This window comes from Tamandua tetradactyla, chromosome 7 (genome assembly GCF_023851605.1).
Source record: "Tamandua tetradactyla isolate mTamTet1 chromosome 7, mTamTet1.pri, whole genome shotgun sequence".
Classification (NCBI taxonomy): Eukaryota; Metazoa; Chordata; class Mammalia; order Pilosa; family Myrmecophagidae; genus Tamandua; species Tamandua tetradactyla.
The window spans coordinates 139,180,682-139,202,012 of NC_135333.1; the positions used below are offsets into that span (position 1 = coordinate 139,180,682).

Consider the following 21,331-nt stretch of genomic DNA (forward strand, 5'->3'; position numbering starts at 1 on the left):
AATGATTTTGTCTATTCCAAGCAATGACATGCAATACTATTGAAAATCAGTATATTTTTGATAAAAAAGATTTTCCTGGCAGTGTTGTGTATTTCTTTTGATTCAGACTTCTCATTATCATTTTGAGCTATGATACATACAACATTCCTCTATAATTTTACACTTACCTCTTTGGAGAGTCTGGACAGAAAGGAATTTTAAATTTAATTTAATGAGTCATCGACAATAAAAATTTTCAAATCTTCATAGCAATATTTGGGATTATGACTGGCTACAGGAAAATGCGCATAGTAGATTGCACATAAAAGACACGTGACTCATAACATACTTGACATACTTAATATCCCCAGAAGGTATAGCCTGAAATACCTAGAAAGAAAAGGGACTAAAAATGGAAAAAACGAAACACATCTTCAATTTCTGAGTTATGTAGCCAAAGACAAAAAGAAAAACCTCAGTTGCTCGTGAGAGTGAACATTACTTAAAAAAAATTTTTTTTTTTTAAATTTGCAACAGATCCATCTGACTGTTCTATGGAGAAGGTGAAATGTGGGGATGGAACCAACGGGTTGGGTACCAGGAATCATTGCACTTGAAAGAGACTCAGACTCAGATTGGTAAATTCTGAGTATCATCATGAACTAACTTTCTATCAGTTTGAAATATTTATTTGACTCATACAGCAGTTCTGGTAGAATGAAAAATAACCTTATATTGGAAACAGAGAAAGGCAACTGTCTGATGGGTGTTTGTTGACATATTTGCCAATAGCTCAAATCATTCTCGTTGGAGTCTTTAAATGTCACATAGTACATACCTATAGGGTGCCGAGGAACTACTTCTCACAATCTTAGTTTCCTGGGTCCTGATAAAACTCTGCTTTAGGTATAGCTTAAAGCGTTAGACACATACTTGTGATGTTTTCTTTAGGAGGGAATAAATATCAGAGTATATCACAAGATTCAAGGATGGAAGTCAAGAGAACAAAAACTCATGATTTAATTTCCAGTTACTACGACTTATTCTGTAATCCTTGTGAGATACAGCATTTCATTTGTGCTTTGTCATATTTTAATTCCAAAGAAATAAGCAACACAGACAAATTAAGTAATGTTTCCCATGGAAAATACAATTTAATTGTTTCAAAACATTCACATAATAAATTATGTTGATAAATAATTACATAATTTAGACTGTTTCTCTATGCTGATTTTATGTGATTTTATTTTTATTATTCAAAGAAATAGAATTAGTAAAAGTATGACTAGACTTCAAGGAGACATTTACATCATGACAATCTATTCAGAAAATTGTAACTCAAAGCAGAGTGCACAGGACTCGTATTCTGCTCAAAACTATGAAATATTGCTAAATCTTCATAAAGCTGTCCTTGGTGCCTTCTAACTAAAAAAATATGTATCTGCTGTATCTATAGCTTTTCCTAATTTTTTTTACTAATTATTAATTAGTGAATAATTAATACTTTTTTATTAATTCTGCCAGTTTTGACTATTTTATTTGGCTTTTTAAAAAAACTGACTTTTGTTTTTATCGATCCTGTTATTTTTGTCTTATATTTCACTATTGTTCTGCTCTTAATTATTCCTTCCTTTCTTTTTTCTTTGTGTTTACTCTCTAGTCTTTTACCAACTGAAGTCAATTACTTAGCTCATTAATTTTCTTCTATGATATCAGTATTTGTGTCTATAACTTTCCTTCTATGAACCCTTTTAGCAGCATCTCACAAGTTCTTATGCATAGTATTTTCACCATCATTGAGTTGTAGGTAATATATATTTTTTTATAAATTCATTTTGATCCATGAATTATTTATGTGTTTTCAAACTACTGCCAATACATACAATCCATTTATCTTGCTCTACTTTTTATTTTCTATAGCACTTATCCCTGTTTTATACTATATTATTTATTTAATAAGCCAATATAGTATATAATTTCATCTGTTGGCCAAAAATATAATTTTTTTCCAGAATAAGTTTCAGAAAAATCCATCATCTACTTTAGCAAAAACTCCTAAGTTGTTGTTTTGTGAGCCTGGATTCTCTTGATTAGCAGCAGGATTATTTGACACTCAAGGGTTATAATTCACCAAAGAGATATAAGAGAAAGCTCAGTTTTCTTGGATTGTCATCATCATGGTGAAGCCTTGGTATAGTAATTTTGATAAGAAAACAAACAAGCAAAAAAAAAAAAAAAAGCACAACAAAACTCCATATAAAATATGCTGACCAAATGTTCTAAGAGATGATGAATATGCAACTATGTGATGATATTAAGAATTACTGATTGTATATGTAGAATGGAATGATATGTTAAAGTTTTTGTTTGTTTGTTAATTTTTTTAATTAATAAAAAAATCATTAAAAAAAAAGAAAATATGCTGACCAAAATCAGACTATAAATATCCCAATAAAATGCCCTAAAATGTAAGAGTTATGTTGAATAGTACCCTTCAGGAATGACAATTTTATTGTTATGATGCAAAGTTTAGAATGAGTATTCTGCACTTTAAATCCTTAGAAAAGATGATGGGCATGGAAATGGAAAAATTTTGTTCTTTTTCTTGGATTTTTTTATTTTGAAGATTTTGAGAAAGTTGCTTAGTGTTTATAACTTCTTTCAAGTCTTGGTCAAATCTCACCTTCCTTATGAGGAATCTAGCTTCACAACCCTATTTAATACAGCAGCCTATTATTTCATTCTCATGACTTTCTTTGCCCAGTGAATCCAATCCCCTTATCCTTGTATACTTTTTCTTTTCCTATTGCGCTTATTCCTTTTTTTTTTTTTTTTGCTGTGTCATATGGTATTTGCATGTTTAGTTTTTTTTTTTTTAAATTTTTTTTTTATTAATTAAAAAAAGAATTAACAAAACAATTAGAAATCATTCCAATCTACATGTACAATCAGTAATTCTTAATAACATCACATAGTTGCATATTCATCATTTCTTAGTACATTTGCATCAATTTAGAAAAAGAAATAAAAAGACAACAGAATAAGAATTAAAACAATAATAGAAAGAAAAAAAAACAAAAAAAACAAAAACAAAAAACCTATACCTCACATGCAGCTTCATTCAGTGTTTTAATATAATTGCATTACAATTGGGTAGTATTGTGCTGTCCATTTCTGAGTTTTTATATCCAGTCCCGTTGTACAGTCTGTATCCCTTCATCTCCAATTATCCCTTCTCTTTTTTTTTTTTTTTTAATTAACGGAAAAAAAGAAATTAACCCAACATTTAGAGATCATACCATTCTACACATGCAATCATTAATTCTTAACATCATCACATAGATGCATGATCATCATTTCTTAGTACATTTGCATTGGTTTAGAAGAACTAGCAACATAACCGAAAAAGATATAGAATGTTAATATAGAGAAAAAAATAAAAGTAATAATAGTAAAATCAAAACAAAACAAAACAAAACAAAACAAAAACCTATAGCTCAGATGCAGCTTCATTCAGTGTTTTAACATGATTACTTTACAATTAGGTATTATTGTGCTGTCCATTTTTGAGTTTTTGTATCTAGTCCTGTTGCACAGTCTGTATCCCTTCAGCTTCAATTACCCATTGTCTTACCCTGTTTCTAACTCCTGCTGAACTCTGTTACCAATGACATATTTCAAGTTTATTCTCGAATGTCCGTTCACATCAGTGGGACCATACAGTATTTGTCCTTTAGTTTTTGGCTGGATTCACTCAGCATAATATTCTCTAGGTCCATCCATGTTATTACATGGTTCATAAGTTTATCTTGTCTTAAAGCTGAATCCATTTTGCCATTCTATGTCTTTTGATTGGGAAATTCAGTCCATTAACTTTTAGTGTTATTACTGTTTGGATAATATTTTCCTCTACCATTTTGGCTTTTGTATTATATATATCATATCTGATTTTCCTTCTTTCTACACTTTACTCCATACCTCTCTCTTCTGTCTTTTCGTATCTGACTCTAGTGCTCCCTTTAGTATTTCTTGCAGAGCTGGTCTCTTGGTCACAAATTCTCTCAGTGACTTTTTGTCTATAAATGTTTTAATTTCTCCTTCATTTTTGAAGGACAATTTTACTGGATATAGGAGTCTTGGTTGGCAGTTTTTCTCTTTTAGTGATTTAAATATATCATCCCACTGTCTTCTAGCTTCCATGGTTTCTGCTGAGAAATCTACACATAGTCTTATTGGGTTTCCCTTGTATGTGACAGATTGTTTTTCTCTTGCTGCTTTCAAGATCCTCTCTTTCTCTTTGACCTCTGACATTCTAACTAGTAAATGTCTTGGAGAACGCCTATTTGGGTCTATTCTCTTTGGGGTGCGCTGCACTTCTTGGATCTGTATATTTAGGTCTTTCATAAGAGTTGGGAAATTTTCAGTGATAATTTCTTCCATTAGTTTTTCTCCTCCTTTTCCCTTCTCTTCTCCTTCTGGGACACCCACAACACGTATATTTGTGCGCTTCATATTGTCATTCAGTTCCCTGATTCCCTGCTCAAGTTTTTCCATTCTTTTCCCTATAGTTTCTGTTTCTTTTTGGAATTCAGTTGTTCCATCCTCCAGTTCACTAATTGTAGCTTCTGTCTCTTTAGATCTACCATTGTAGGTATCCATTGTTTTTTCCATTTTTTCTTCTTTGTCCTTCACTCCCACAAGTTCTGTGATTTGTTTTTTCAGATTTTCTATTTCTTCTTTTTGTTCAGCCCATATCTTCTTCATGTCCTCCCTCAATTTATTGATTTGGTTTTTGAAGAGTTTTTCCATTTCTGTTCGTATATTCAGCATTAGTTGTCTCAGCTCCTGTATCTCATTTGAACTATTGGTTTGTTCCTTTGATTGGGCCATCTCTTCAATTTTCCGAGCGTCATCCATTATTTTCTGCTGGTGTCTGGGCATTTGATCAGATCTCCCTGGGTGTGGGACCCAGCTGGTTGAAAGGTTTTTCTGTGGAATCTCTGGGCTCTGTTTTTCTTTTCCTGCCCAGTAGGTGGCGCTCGTGGCGGTCGTTTGTCTGCGGGGCAGTCGGCCCGGGAAACCGCGCGTGGAGGCGGGGGTCGCTGGCCGTGGCTTGGGGGAGTGCCGGTCCAAATTGCCCAGCTGGCCTGAGACGCCAAGCGTGACGGGAGGGCCCCGCTATCCAATGTTCCCAGTCAGACCGGGGAGCCACGTGCGTGGAGGGGACCCCAGACGCCAGCCACCCCAGCCGGGAAAACGTGCACCCCTCGGGTATCTCACAGCAGTGGATTCTCCCTACCCGTTCAGCCGTTCCAGAATGGGGTACGCTGTCTTTTTTGGTCTCTGTCGTGACTCCGGGAGCTGTTTTGTATTGTTTCTGTTTCTTTAGTTGCTTTTCTGGAGGAGGAACTAAGACCCGCGCGTCTTACTAAGCCGCCATCTTCTCCGGAAGTCCGCGCTTATTCCTTTTATTACACCATATCATTTTTGAATTTATTAGGTTTATTGTTTTTTTTTCTAAGAAGAGCAGGAATCTTTGTATGTTTTTCTCACTAATGTGTCTCCAGTAACTAGAATTGCACCTGCCACATAGTAGGTGCTCAAAAAATACTTGGTAAATACGTGAGTTTAGAAAATTTCCCTGTTTACATTTGAGCTCTTAACTCAGGACCTCTATTTCCTTACTGTAAAAATGTGTACAAATGGGTGCAAAGGAAATATCAGGTGTAAGTCAAATACATCAACTGAGCTGAAATACGATCACCACTCACAGAATGACATCAATCACCGTTTTGTGGAGGTATAAAAGTGACCTAGGCTTTAAATGTCTCAAAATTTCCACCTTAAACAAATCTATTATTAAGTACATGGCATTTTAACTGATAAATAGCTTGGCTGCAGCAATCGAACCTGCAAAATCATGGCTAGAGATCATACCTCATTTTTTTCTTTGAGTTTTGTGATCATAACAATCACAGGGCTGTCTTCCTGCCACACCATCTGCCAGAAATCATCCACGGTGTTGATCATGGGACCCTGCGTGGCGATAAATGCTTTCTCCTCGCCGCTGTAGCCCTAGATAGAGTGAAATGACAAAATTTTGGTTTTTAGGTTCATGCCTTTGCACTGACAGTTTAGGTGAACGATCCTCAGAACAAAGCAGCTGCACTGGTCCAAAAGCAACATGGATTGTGGCAGCTTCATCAACTCTAGTGCCACAATTCACACGGGTATTTCTCATTCATCGTATATGGCTCGTGCCCCCCTGAGCTCTCCATGAGAGTGCTGAAGCCACAAATGCACAGTAAATGAGGTCGTAAAGAACCCGCTATGGTTAGGTTCAAACCAACAAGAAAATTTGCCAGCCACCAAGTTAAATAAAACTTAATCCAATCTGAGAAAAAAAAAAAGAAGCCAACAATCCAACGAGTAAGCCAACATGCTCATCAGTATGGAATTTAAATTTATTCACTCACCCTAATATAATTAGCATTAATGTAGGTGCTCAAAGAATCAGTTACATTCTTTGGTCTTAAACACACTCTGCTGAGGGGATCTAATGAAGAAAACAAGAAAGAATACATTAAACAAACTTACACACAAATTTATAACTTTTTTGTGCAGTTCCATGGATTTTTTAAAAGAGGTTTTATTCTAGGAACATATATACAACCTAAAATTTCAAGGTTAATCACATTCAAATGTATATTTCAGGACTATTAATTGCAATATTGTGCTGCCATTACCACCGTCCATTACCAAAACTTTTCTATTACCCCCAATAGAAACTTGTGTATTTTAAGCATTAACTCTCTATTCCCTACCTGTCCCCCTCACCTCCTGTAACTTGTATTCTTGATTCTAACTCTGTGAGTCTGTTTATTTCATATTGGTGAGATCATAACAATAGTTGTCCTTTTGTGTCTGGTTCATTTCACTTAACATGATGTCTTCAGGGTTCATTCATGTTGTCTCATGGATCAGAACTTCACCCTTTTATAGCTGAATAATATTCCATTGTATGTACACACCACACTTTGCTTATCCACTCATTGTTTGATGGACATCTAGGTTGCTTCTACCTTTTGGCAATTGTGAATGATGCCACTATGAACACTGGTGTGCAACTATTTGTTAAAGTCCCTGCTTTCAATTCTTTGTGGATGTCTTCTGGATTTTTACCAACTTCTTATTTTTGCTTGTCTTGTAATATTTTGTTGTACACTGTACATCTTAATATTTTATATTTAATATTTTAATATTTAAAAATATCAACTTTAGGATCAATTCCCTGAGAAATCTGTTTCTTGAGTTGATATCCAGTTGGTGATATGACAGAGATTTTCTTGAATGACAGGAACTAACAAGACCAAGTAAATCTAAGCAAAACTACCTTTTACTGTCTGTGCATTGGCTGATGTTCTCATGGAGAGTGCAGGCCTCCAATCTTGAAGGTCAGCCCAAGGGGAATGCAAATGCAAGCTCCTCCCGGTCTTTTCTGGCCTGTACCTTGTCCTGAGCTTGTGCTGGCTAGGGGCCTTAGAGGTCCCCTGTTTACAGGGGTTTGCATGCCCCCCTTACTTCCAGGAAACAGACCTTCTCCCTCTCCTAGGTATTACACTGTAAGTCTTAAATCAGTTAAGCCTTTGTCCCATGCTGCCCACTTCAATAATTTCTTACACTGCTTTCATTGTCTCAAGCTGATTTTCCCTGGAGGGAAAATTCTGGGAGAGGGGCACCCCAGAGAAGAGTTTCCCAAGTCATTCTTTCCCAGCCAAAATAAGGCCAGGGGACCACAAAAGGAGAAGCGGCCTGGTCCAAACTGCCCTGAGAGGTGAATGGGTAGAGGCTGGGGAGTCAGGAAGAGCAGGATGGTCTTCCACAGCTCCCTCTGCGGTGCCTGACTCATCCCCTGCCCAGCCAATGCAGCAATTTCGCTTTCCTTCATAGCTCTGAGGATATATACTGTCTTTAAGTCCCTTCTGCCATCTTTGATCTGGACAGGCAGAAACATCAGCCACCCTCAGTCCGGCCCCTCAGCAATCTGATGTAGTAATCTAAAACAGTGATCAGCAAACAGACCCCCTCCACCCCCAGAGCTTGGGAATTAGACTTTTATGTCCCTCTCTGGCACCAACAAGCTGCTCCAGTAGCTTCCTGTCACGAAGTTGGGGGGTGGTGACAGTAACCACCATGTGGCCAGAGCAATTCATTTTACTGGTATTTACTGCAGTTTACCAGCCTCTTCCTCTCACCCTTCCCTACGCACTCAGTGGTCTCCTGGGTTCTGGGGCTTCAAAACAGTTGATTTAGAGAATTCCTGCCTGTTTAATGGTTGTTCTGGTATAGGGACTGATTACTGGAACTTCCTACTCTGTCATCTTCCCATAATCCATCTTTAATTTGTATATTGATCATCTGACATGCATAAATGCTTGTTTGTTGGTGCATCTGCATGCCCACCTCTTGACTCTTCTGTGATTATTGTGGACCTTAGGGCCCATCTTTATTCCTGTTGCAGATACAAATCTCACATGTAAAGCTGGGATGGTGAGGTTGACTTTACATGTTATTTCTCATAGGCTTCTGATTCTTGACCCTATTTCTTTTTTCTTTTAAATTTTTATTAATAAAACCAATCAACATACAATATGAACGTTCTTTTCTTTTTCATCGCACACTTGTATATTCATCACCATGACCATTTCTTAGAACATTTGCATCAATTCAGAAAAAGAAATAAAAACAGAAAAACAATTCATACATACCATACCACTTAGTGATCCCTTTCATTGATCACTAGCATTCCAATCTACTAAATTTATTTTGACATTTGTTCCTCCTATTATTTATTTATTTTTAACCCATATGTTTTACTCATCTGTCCATAAGGTAGACAAAAGATTCATCAGACATAAGGTTTTCACAATCACACAGTCTTGACCCCATTTCTAACTTGTGCATCTTCTCTTCTTTGGATTTGGAATTTGTATCAGGCTTCCCCAATGCTGCCTCTCAGCTTTGCTTTCAGAAGGTGAATCATTTCTTCTTATTTCACTACCTCATCTCATCTAGAACTTCAGGTTCCAACCTGACCTTGCCCCTCCAGCTATGTCCTATCAGACCGCATGATTTCCCAAGATGGATGAGACGAATTCATTAATTGGTATTAAATAACAATTTGAGAAAAGGACTAACCAATCCATGGAGACACTGGTAGCTTGCAAGCATAGCCATAAATTCTTTAACACTCCTCCTAAAAGGTGGAGATTAATTTCCCTTCCTTGAGCATGGGTTGAACTTCATGAATAGAATATGGAGGAAATTATGGTGTGTGATTAGGGCAGAAAGGCATCACAGCTTTCTCCTTGTACTCTCTTTCTTGAGACTGTTGCTCTGGGGTAAGTTAACTGCCAGGTCTTGAGGGCACTCACGCAGCCCTGTGAAGAAGTCCACCTGATGAGGAACTGAGGTCTCCTGCCAACAGGCATAAAGTGAAGCTTCTCAAAAACACATCCTTCAGTGCCAGTCGAGCCTTCAGATGACTGCATCCCCAATTGCATCATCTCCAGTGTAATTTGTGAGAATCCCGGAGCCAGAACCATCCAACTAAGCCAATCCCCAATTAATGGCCCACGAAATTGATGAAATATAAATAGTACTTATTATTTTAAGTCTTTAGATTTTGGGGTAATTTGCTATACAGAAATAGTTGTTTAATATGGGGACCAATAGGGATGCAGTCATGAAACATGGGAGCCTCATCCTCACCATCATCTTTGTCATTATCATTGCAATCTTGAGGGCTTGATATTTGCCAGAGATAGAGGAGCCAGCAGCAATTTATACCTGATGTCACACAAGTCATCTTAATTCTATAAGGTGGGCACAATTAATATTCTCTTTATATAGATTAGGAAATGGAGGCAACAGAGAAGTTAAGTAACTCAACCAATGTCATAGTTAGCAGGAGGTGAAACAAAGATTTAAAGCCAGATGTATCAAGCTTGGAGCTAAAACCAATGTTATTACCAAAGATAATGTTGAAAATATATAGCAATATTTTGACAGATTGTATGCCATGTTAATAAAACTGTTTAAAAATATAGTAAGATTTTGACCATCAGTCACTAGGAGATTTGAAATGAAGATAATACATATTTATCTTAGTAATAATATGAGTTTCCATCTGGAAATGGCTAGAGCTGATTTGATCTATGAGGAATCTGGTTTTGGCAAGAGAAAGCTAATTCTACCTATAGCCTTAGCGTGAGATGTAAAGATCAAAGTGTCTTGAGATTTTATAAGCCACAGGTAGTTTCTGGTCATGCCAGATGGGAAATTATAGAATCCAGAAGACATTAATAAATTCTAGAAATTAGTCAGAAGACCCTCAGGTAGTCCTCAAAGATCTTGTTCATAGAGGCAGCCCTTATCCAATGGGAACCCAAAAATTCTGCATTAACCACGTAATGTGTCCTTTTGGATGACCCTAAAAGAGGTAGGGTGACTGCAAAGATAATTAGAGTGGAACGGGGACAGGGACTGTTTGAGTAATATAGATGTGATCTGACTGTGAATGGGGGTTCTGGTACCAGGCGCAGCAACATGGGATGCTCCTGGAATCCTGGGCCTTGAACTTTCATTAGGACATTAGGACTTGGGAGCAAGTGTCTTGAAACAAAGTATATGCAGCCAGTACACTATGAGGCTTTTCAGAGCAGAGGACAGGGCCTGGGAATGTTGCAAAGTCCGCATTATCTTACGGAAGTCTCATATGTAGACCTTATAGGGATTCGGGTTGGCAGGAAACATACAAAAACACTCTTTCCACTCCACCCCCACCCCTTATCTCCCAAATCTCTTGAAGTCATGACAAATCTCTATCTTTCCACAACTGTCGGTCAGGGGTAGATTTATACTCACTTGGATAGTGAGTATTTACCCTATGCTTAATTTTTTTTTAGTAGAAGTTTCTTTTATTTTTTATTGATATATATTATATACTCCCATACCATGCGCTTATCCAACGCATACAATAAATGGCTCACAATATCATCATATAGCTGCGCATTTGTCATCACAACTGACTTTTTAAATCTTTTTTTTGTGAAAAATAACATATATACAAGAAAGCAAGAAATTTCAAAACATATTGCAACAATTACTTGTAGAGCAGATTTCAGAGTTTGGTGTGGTTTACAATTCCACAATTTTAGATTTTTACTTCTAGCTGCTTGAACATACCAGAGACAAAAAGAAATGTCAATGTAATGATTCAGCAATCATACTCGTTTGTTAAACCCTACCTTCTCTGTGTAACTCCACCATCCTTGTGCCTAATTTTGTATTCATAGTGCTGTATTTGTTTTTTTTAAAAAAGAGTGTCTCCCAAATTGTATAAGCCTGAGGAACCCCAAAACTAAATCTACTCCTATTGGGAAAAACTGCCGGGTTGCAGAAAGCTTATCACGTTCTTCATAATGTAAAAGGATTTTCCTCATCCTTTTCCTCCCAGGAGACTTGAACCCCTGTGGAGTTGCATTTTAACACTCAAAGTGAATTCTTCTACTGTTTCTTTGCACATCTTTTGCCAGCATTATGGATTGATTTATGCAGAACATAAAATAAATGGGTAAAACCGGAAGCCACGATGGAATAAACAGCACTTGCTGAATGCACTTCTCCAGGGATAGCATGGTGGAGGGCTCCCTGCTGGGAGCCTTTGGCTGCAAAGTGCCTCTAAGCTTATTGCCGAGATTGTACAGTGCCATCTGCACTTCAGCTGTCATTGGCTGTGGTATACAATAGCACGAGTGGCCCCCATGCACACACACACACACACACACACACACAGATGCATGTTGGGATATTAAAAGCCAGCTGTCTACTAGTATTCACCATCTCCTTCTTTAGTAACAGGACCCCAGGTTCTGGCCAGGAACTTGGTGGGACACACAGCCTAACACTTCCTATTTTAGTATCCCTTGCAAATAATTGTGGCCTTGTGACTAAGTTCTCACTTGTGACATGTGAGAGGAATTGATGTGTGCACGTTTTCTATCATGGAATTAAAGGAAGGCACAGTGCTCTCCTTTTACTACTTCTTACTCCATCTTGCTGCCAGTGATTCAGGACACTCGAAGAAAGGTAACGCTCTGGGGACGGTGGAGCAAATATAACATGGCAAGTTCACTATATCAGCCCTGGCAGCATATATATATGCTATATTTCTATATATATTTTTTCTATATATATAGAAAGAGATACATTGCTTAAGCCAATGTTATTTTTCTTGCATTTATATATTTTGGAAAAAATATTTCAGAAGTGAATAGCATTATAACAAACCAGTTCTGCCTAAGGAGGCATTAAATAGAGTTGTTGTGTCCTGCACATCTAGGTTTTGTGCATTTTCAGAAGTCAAATTCAGTGTTTCTGAGAGTCAGAGCTCTGTGAGTCCAATTAATATCAAGACTGATAAAGGACAATTTTAAAGGCAATATAGCAAAAGGTATTTCCTTTAGTCTAAAATTAAGTGCCATGATAATACCACTACAACAATTTTAGTGATGAGTTAGTCTGGATTAAGTCTTAATTATCTGTTACACTTACTCCTTCTGGCCGGTCCTACTGCAAACACATGGTTTGGCCTGAATCCCCTTTCACTTTTTGGAGGAAGCTGTTATCAGTTACCATATGTAGCAGTTTATTCAATTCACTGAGAGCCTGGGTAGCTGATATTGGGTAGATTATTTTAGGACTAGCAACATTGTTCTAGAATACTAAAACCATTTTCCATAAAGTTTAAAGTTTCTTCATGGGCCACAGTGTTGTAGGAAATCTGGTAGTTGTTTTTAACAATATTTATATAAAAGAGTTAAGATTAGACCATTACCTCATGATTTCTTTAACCTAACTCTGAGCCTCTTGAGTGCAGGGATGGGGGATTTTTTTTTTTCACTCCCACCATCTCTCTAAGACAGTGTCTAGACAGTGCCTGTGATGGTTAGTGTCAACTTGGCCAAGTGATGATGCCCAATTGTCTGGTCAGGCAAGCACTGGCCTGACATGGCTGCAAGGGTATTTCATGGCAGGTTGATAAACCAGAAGTTTGGTGTATTAACTCATCAGTCAGTTGATTGCATCTCTGGCTGATTACGTCTGTGATCAACTAAGGCATGTCTCCCACCACTGAGATAATTCAAGCAGTTGAAGACCATTTTAAGGGAGAAGAGAGACTTTTTCACTGCTTCTTTAGCCAGCGAGCCTCTCCTGTGGAATTCATCCAGACTCTTCATCGGAGCTGCCAGCTTCACAGCCTGTCCTACGGAGTTTGAACTCTTCCAATCCCACGGTTGTGTGAGACACCTTTATAGAGCTCATATTTACAGATATCTCCTGTTGGTTCTGTTTCTCTAGAGAACCCTGACTAATCAGTGCCTTATATATAATAGATACTCAATAAATATCTACGGCATTGATTTAAATGGTCTGGTCCATCTTTTAAAGTCAGAACTATGCATTCCTCTCTTAGTAATTGTTCCATTGCTCTCCTTCACTACACAGGTGAACGTCTGAGTTTAGCATACTCACTGTTTCAACCTCCTCATCTACAATCCAAACCTCCTCAAATAGCAACGATCAATTTCAGCCCTAGCATCCTGCAGAGACCCACCACTGACCTTATTGTTGCCAAACCCACTGGTCCCTTTGCAGTATTTTTTTTTTCTTGAACCACTGTGACATTCAAAAGCTGTTAACCATAATATCTTTCTTGGCATTGTGTCTTCATTTAGACTATGGTTTTCCTGCTACCGCTTTACTGGCTTCTTTTCAACTGCCTTGTTGGGTGGTTTCATTCATTTCTACGACTTTAACTATTACATAAATCCTGAAGACTCCCAGATATATATATATCTTAGACCATCCTGCTCTCCTCATTTACAGGCCATGTTTTTCTATTTGTTATTACCTTCTGGTGTACCACAGGTTTGTCAAATGCCACATGCCCCACATGCATTTTGAGGCCCACTGCTACTATTTGGTGTAGTACCATCACTTCAGAGCCTAGTTTGAAAACTAGATGTCCTATTGAGCTCATCTCCCACGTGCAATCATTCATTATATAATGTTTGTTCTGCCACCTAAAATGCTCTGGGGTTGTCTTGTCTCCCTATTCCCGTGGCTACCTTCTTACACTAGCATCCGAGCATCCTATCTGGTCTCCTTACCTTCACTCTTGCTTCTTTCGAATCCATTCTTCTCATAGCTACCAAGACAATCTTTGTAAAATGATATCTGATCACATGCTTTCCTTGCCTACATGCAATATGCGTTTCCAAATCGACCATAGCAGTATTTCCTAAACTATTATCTGTGAGTCATTACTTCCATGGCATGCAAATGTAGACATCTTAAAAAAGCGGAGGTCACTAATCAAATAAATATGGATTCACTAGATTAAACAAAGTTGAACCAGTCTTTTTACAGCAGGATTTCTTAGGCTCTTCATTATGCTAATGTACTTTATGAAGTTCAAAATATAGTACAAAGTATTTCTAAACTTATCTGTCCACTGAGCTCTTTTTATTATGACCACTAATTGACAACTAAAATAGCCTAGAGCAGCACTGCCTAATAGAACTTTCTGCAATGATGGAAATATTCTATAACTAAGCTAGTGTTGTGCTATAAGTGCCTACTGAATGCTTAAAATGTGGCTAACATGGAAAGAGGGAACTGAAGCTTTAATGTTGTTTAATATTTATTAATTTAAATTTGACTTTACATAGCCACATAGGCTGGTGGCTGTTCTATTGCAGGGTCGGGTCTAGAGTCTGAAATCCAAGTTCCTTACCTTGGAAGGGACAGCAGAGCTTTAACTACCTCTTCCCATGGCCTCATCATGCCTATCTTCCATGCATATCATGTGGTCTAGGAATATGATCTGGGAAAAATTCCCCAATATTCCATGCTCTTGCAGATTCTATGTTTTTGCATATGTTGTTTCCTCTACTCTTTCTACAAAGCAAAGTCTTCCTCATTCTTCAGGGCTCAGTTTAAGAATTATTTGCTTTCTGAAGCCTTTCTTGACTTTCCTAGGCAGAATTAGGCACTTAATCCTCTGCTTGGGCTCCTTGAGTGTCATTTTAGTAATTTTCATCTTGTATTTTAGGAGCTTTCATTTCCACCTGTCCTCAATGGATTATGGTGAGCCGCTTGAGGGCAAACATTATATTTTATTAACTCTCTCTCTTTTTTTTTTTTTTGCATGGGCAGGCACTGGGAATTGAACCCGGGTGTCCAGCATGGTAGATGAGAAATCCGCCACTGAGCCACCATCGCACCACCCTGTTTATTAACTTTTGTATTCTTTAGATTTTTGTTTGGAATGTGGCTCTCCAAGCGTTTAATTTCAGAATTAATTTCCACTAGGAAGAGTTTAAATACTGGTTTTGACTTTCTAGATTCTTTCTACTTTTTTTAGCAAAGAGGACAGGAAAACTTTCATTCCTTTCCAGTATCCACAGATTATTAGAAGTTTCCAGAAACAACCTAAACCAATTAGACTTGAAAAGAGTCCCATTTCCTTTAGTTTTCATAACATCTATGATGTATATGATATCTGGGAACTCTACCCTGAAAATTGCTTATAGGCAGGTTCCCTGACTAGCTAAATTAAGTTTATGTGTGGAAATTATAAATTTATAGTGCTTTCTAAGTATTTAGAGGTTTCCAAATCCTTTTTTTAAAAAAGCAAAAATACAACATATGACAGAGTTGGGGAAAATGTAGGGTATCAACCAAGCCTTCTTAACATATTAGCATGGGCTAATAAATGTAACTGCCAAGTATTAAAAAAAAGTTTGTCATCATTGTTATTATCCTCATCATTATTTTTGTTAATGTTGTTAACAATTTTATTCACGTTATGAACATTTTAAAGTCTAATAATAGCCAAGTCACTGTGATTTTTTTTCATAAAAGAGATTTCTGGATTATATGATAAATATTTAACGTACTATTTATGATCATCTGTACAGTATCAATAACAATTGCCAATATTCCTTGAGCACTGACCACTCTTCTTCCTTCTTTCTTACCATTGTCTTTTTTTCTCTTTCCCTTCTCTTTCTCTTTCTTCCTTTCTATTTCCCTATCTCTTCTTTCCTCTCAACAACTTCAAATTATTGAACAGTTACAGATCTAGTTTAAATATCTATATTTAATAGATATCTATACTTAAATATCTATATCTATATTTTAGAGAGTAAGATATCAATATCTCTACTCTGGTCTCCTTAAAATACATTCAAGGCATGTGCTTAACAGATGAAATGGTTTCTGGATCCTGATGGTCATCCTATCAGATTTTGTCAAGGGCTATTCAGCGCTTACAATATCTCAAACCCAGGAAGAAATAGGTTTGAGGTTTGAAGTCAAGAAGTGATGACATGAATGGAAAGAATGCCATGGCTAGCGATGGGCAAAGGCAGGATGAGAGGAATGGGATAGATTTCACAGACAAGTGAAAAATAAGTGGGAAATGGAAGGGAAGGGAGGGACTGGCCGAGATGACTGGGCGTCATCTTCAAATTGGTTGCAGAAGATAGAGAAGCATGTAGGTTTGGACTATCCAATATGGTAGCCACTAGGTATATGTGGTTAATTATACTTAAGTTAATTAAAATAAAAATTAAATACAAAATAAGTTCCTCAGCTGTACAACCCACGTTTCAAGTGCTCAACTGCCAATATGGCCAGTGGTTACCATATTGGAGAAGTAGAGCATTTCCTTTGTGATAGAGAGTTCTAGCGGACAGCACAAACTTGTCAATGCAGGAATATGATTATATGGAAACTCATTTTTGAAGAACCTTCTGAAAATTATAAGAGAAAATAGAAGTTATAAGTGAAAAACCTATATAGTTAAATATAGTATAAAGCTGTAAAGATACTATTGTTTAATTCTCCCAACAGCTCTGTCAGATACTATTATTATCAGTATTTTTATGGGATGAGGAAAGGATGGCATAGGAAGATTAACTAGTCTGCCAAATTTGCATATGCATTCTCTAGGAGAGGAAATCAGGTCTGACCCTAATATCTCATTTTATCTACACAACTTGTTGCTTTAACGACTAGGCTCATTTATTTGAATATGTGCACTGTACTAGGCAATGAATATAAAATAGGAATTGGAAGTTAGGTAGGAAACATCACTAAATTTTAAAATGTGAAATGACGGCCAGATTAAATAGGGTTCCTTTAATTGTGTCTACACTGTTTTATATTTGAATAAATTAGGTGACTGCGTAGAAGAAATGTACATAAATTTATCTTGTTTATACTCCATTATTATACAAATAATTTCATACTGAAGTAGTTCCCCATTTATTTTGTCATCTAGAACTTAGACATATTTTTATCACTAATATTTGTTTATATTGCAACATTTTTTATATGAAAATGACTTTAATGGTTTGAAGCTAAATGGACCCTAGAAAAGTTCATGTTCTTAAAGTGAATCCATTCCTGTCGGTGTAGACCTATTTTAGGTAGAAACTTTTGATTATGTTATGTCAGCTGAGGGGTACCCTGGGGAGCGGGTCTTAATTCTCTCAGTGGAGTCCTTCATAGGAGGATAAAAGATAGAGAGAAACAGCCAGAACCTGAGAGAGAAGGACACACACAGTCCACAAAGAGAAAGCAACAGAAACAGAGAGGAAGTGAACAAAGCCAGAAGCTTGAACCAGCAAAACCCAGAAGAGAAGGGAGAAATCAGTGGACACTGCCATGTGTCTCGCCATGTGACAGGAGTCCTGGATCACTGGTAGGCTTTCTTCAGGAAGAAGGTATTGTCTTGATGGCTACATTTGGACATTTTCATGGTCTAAGAACAGTAGGTTTGCAAACTAATAAATTCCCATTGTTAAAAGCCAGCCCATTTCTGGTACACCGCATTTCAGCTGTTTTGGCAAACTGAAATAATGACCTCAACATTTTAATCTATCATTTGGAGCGTTCTGAGCCAGGCTGACATTGTCCTAAATGAAGCAACTATAATGTAACTGGTTCCTGGCCATCCATGTACCTACTGCAAAACATCCTCTACACCTCACTATTTTGTACAAGGTGGCAAACTTTTAAACTTGAGAGGAGTTGGCAGTAGTTTAAAACACCAAAAAAAAAATCATAATATTTAATCTCTTGATCATTTGCTAATCATCATTTTATGTAATGTCTCCAAACTTACCTCATATTGCAGAATAAAATAAACCCTAAAGAATGCCTTTGCATATTCACTCACTCCAGGGTTTTATGATGCGTTTTCAACCAACGGTGTGACTTTTCCAGGCTCTGTTTCCTAAATTACTATTTGCGCCACAGGGGGAGGGTGGAACATTCTAGCTACAGACATTTTCAACAGAAAATCCATCATTTACAAACATCAGTTGTCAGCACAGGTGCCCTGGTTCAAGAGTCCACCCAGTTCTGGGAATGGAAAAGCTGACACAGGACTATGAGCAGTTGTCTGATATCATCTGGGCAGGAAATAGAGAAGGCTGAACTTTAAAGGTAATCCAAATAATTTCAAATCCTTGTGAGATTAGCTGAGGGTTCGGGTAGATATACTAATTTGGACGGATGCATATGCTCTGTCTATGTTTGGTAAATTTTAGGTTAAATTTTGACAGAAAGAGAGAGAGAGAGAGGACGGGAAAGTTCTGTTGCACAGTGCTTTCACCCCTTTCAGCCAGTTGCAGCCATAAAATATCTTTCAACAGTGGCTATATCGCAGGTAAATAGATTTAACTAAACAGGCCAGTTAACAAATGTGATAGTGAAATGATTTTAATGATGCATTTCTAATTCCATGGGAAAGGAAAGCCCATAGACGGTCTTTGCTTCCCCAGGGACAACATTAACGGTACTCCTTTAATTACTTCTTTTTAATGTTATTGCTATTATCATAAATATGGAGAGAATTTAGTGTTTTCTGAGTGACTTACTGGATGGAATCAAAGACTCTATGACTTCAGTGTCAAGACTTTATTAAAGCTCTTGTGGCCCCATCTTCCCAGAGCTATTGCAGTGAGAGGTTTATGGGTTTTGCCAAAATCCCAATTACATCTGTTGTTTGTTTAGTGACTGAAAATATTACTTCCTCTCTGAGGTATTTTTGCCTTTTTCTGAGGCAGAATTAATTGCTCAGTCCTTTCTATGCTCCGACACTATTTGGGTCATATCTCTATTATGGTTTTTATTACACTGAAGACATGTAATTGCTTGTTTACATATCTCTCCTCTCTGGTCCAAGAGTTCTTTGATCTTATAAGACTATTCCTTGTTCCTGATTATTTGATTATTTCTTGTAGTCCCTGGCATCCAGCTCATTGCTTGATATCAATAAATTTGATAGTACTAAATTTAACTTTCACACAGCCCATAGCAATGTTTCTCAAAGTCTGGTATCATCTGCATCAGAATCACCTGGGGTGTTTGTAAAAGTACAGCTTCCAGGGTCCAATAGCAGGCCTACTGAAACAGAACCCCTGGCGGTGGGGTACAGGACTCCGTGTTTTGAGAAAGGACTCAAGATGATACTTATGCAGCATAAATTTTGTTTTTTCTTATAAAAGTTTTATTGAAATATAATTTATATATCGTACTATTCATCCATTTAAGGTACACCATTCAACGGTTTTTAGCATATTCACTAAATATTGCAATCATTATCACAATCAATTTTACAATATTTTCATCACCCCAAAAGAAATCCCATACTCTTTAGCAGTCACTAAGCAACCACCAGGCTATTTTGCCTGTATAGATTTGCCCATGTGAGCATTTTATATAAATGAAATCATACAATAAGAGGTCATACAACCTTCTTTTGCTTGGCATAATGTTTCAAGATTTGTTCATATTGTAGTATATATCAATATGTCATCCCTTTTTTACGATCAAATATATTGCACTATATGCATGTATTACAGTTTATTGATCCATTCATCTACTGATGGTTGTTTTGGTTGTTTCCTGACTTTTGACTATTAGGAATAAGGCTGCTATGAACATCTGTGTACAAATTTTCGTTTGGACATATATTTTCAGTTCTCATAGGTATATACCTAAGTAGTTGAATATCTGGATCTTATAGTAACTCTACGATTTACTTTTTGAGGAGCTGCCAGGTTATTCTCCAAATTAGTACAACGTAATATATCCCTAGCAATGTATATGGGTTCCAATTTCACTACTTCCCCTCCACACTCATCTTTATTTTTTTTTAATTACCAGGTATATGGCTTGCAAATATTGTCTCCCATACTATGAGCTATCTTTTTACTTTCTTTATGGTGGCTTTTGAAGCACAGAAATTTTTAATTTTGATGAAGTACAATTTATCTAATTTTCTTTGGTTGCTTTTGTTTTGGTTCCATATTTAATAAAACATACCTACTCCCAAGTCACAAAGATGTAAACTTATGCTTTCTTCTAAAATTTTTATAGGTTTTTCTTTTCTTTTTTTTTGGTCTCCCACATGGAAGGTGAGCATTCTGCCACTGAACCACCCTTGCACCCAGATCTTTTTGTTTTATCTCTTATTTTTAGATCTTTGATCCATTTTAAGTTAATTTGTGGATATGGTGTTACGTAAGGATCCGATTTCTTTCTTTTGTATGTGGACATATACTTGTTCTAGAACTGTTCATTGAGAAAACTATACTTTGCCCATTGATTGATTGACACCCTCGTCAAAAATCAGTTGACCCTAAATGAGGCACTATTCTAGATGTATTTGCAGCTCCAAATTTGGTGTGTATGTGGCTATCACGAGAAAAGGAAGGGGTGTTATAGGCATGAATGGGGAAAGATAATGCTTTATAATGCAAACATTTCAATTTAAGAAACTTACTTGGCAAAATGGTCTTATAGCGATTTTTAGTTCCATGCCGCGGAATATCAATTTCTTTGGGATCCACAAAGTTCATTGGTATTTCCTAGAAAATAAATGATATCAAATCTGTGTATCCAATGTTGCCATGAGGAAAATCCTCACAGAGGGCTATCTGCTCCACAGTTCATTGAACTTCAAAGTCAGTTATAAAATAGCAGACTCCCACTTCTGGTTGACGCACGCCTTTCCTTTAATAAACACATTGGCTACACCCTGACAAGCTGACTTCTAAGAAATATTCCTGTATGTTAGAGAGTATCATTTTATGTGTTCTTACTAAAGAGACATATGAAACTTTGATTAGGTTTCTACACTCCTGTTCTGACATAATTGTTGAAAATATATTAACAGGTGGGTGGAAAATATGTACAATTTTCAGTATTG

General features: G+C 36.9%; 1 protein-coding gene across 2 annotated transcripts in view; it reads right to left on the minus strand.

Moving 5' to 3' along the window:
* Nucleotides 1-21,331, minus strand: part of PTPRR (protein tyrosine phosphatase receptor type R) — a 137,393-nt gene that overhangs the window by 34,979 nt on the left and 81,083 nt on the right. For both annotated transcript variants that reach the window (XM_077111433.1, XM_077111434.1), the window contains exons 6-8: nucleotides 20,906-20,990; nucleotides 6,456-6,535; nucleotides 5,917-6,054 (exon numbers count right to left, since the gene is read on the minus strand). In XM_077111433.1, the coding sequence (XP_076967548.1) occupies nucleotides 5,917-6,054; nucleotides 6,456-6,535; nucleotides 20,906-20,990 (303 nt within the window). The remainder of the gene's footprint in view (nucleotides 1-5,916; nucleotides 6,055-6,455; nucleotides 6,536-20,905; nucleotides 20,991-21,331) is intronic.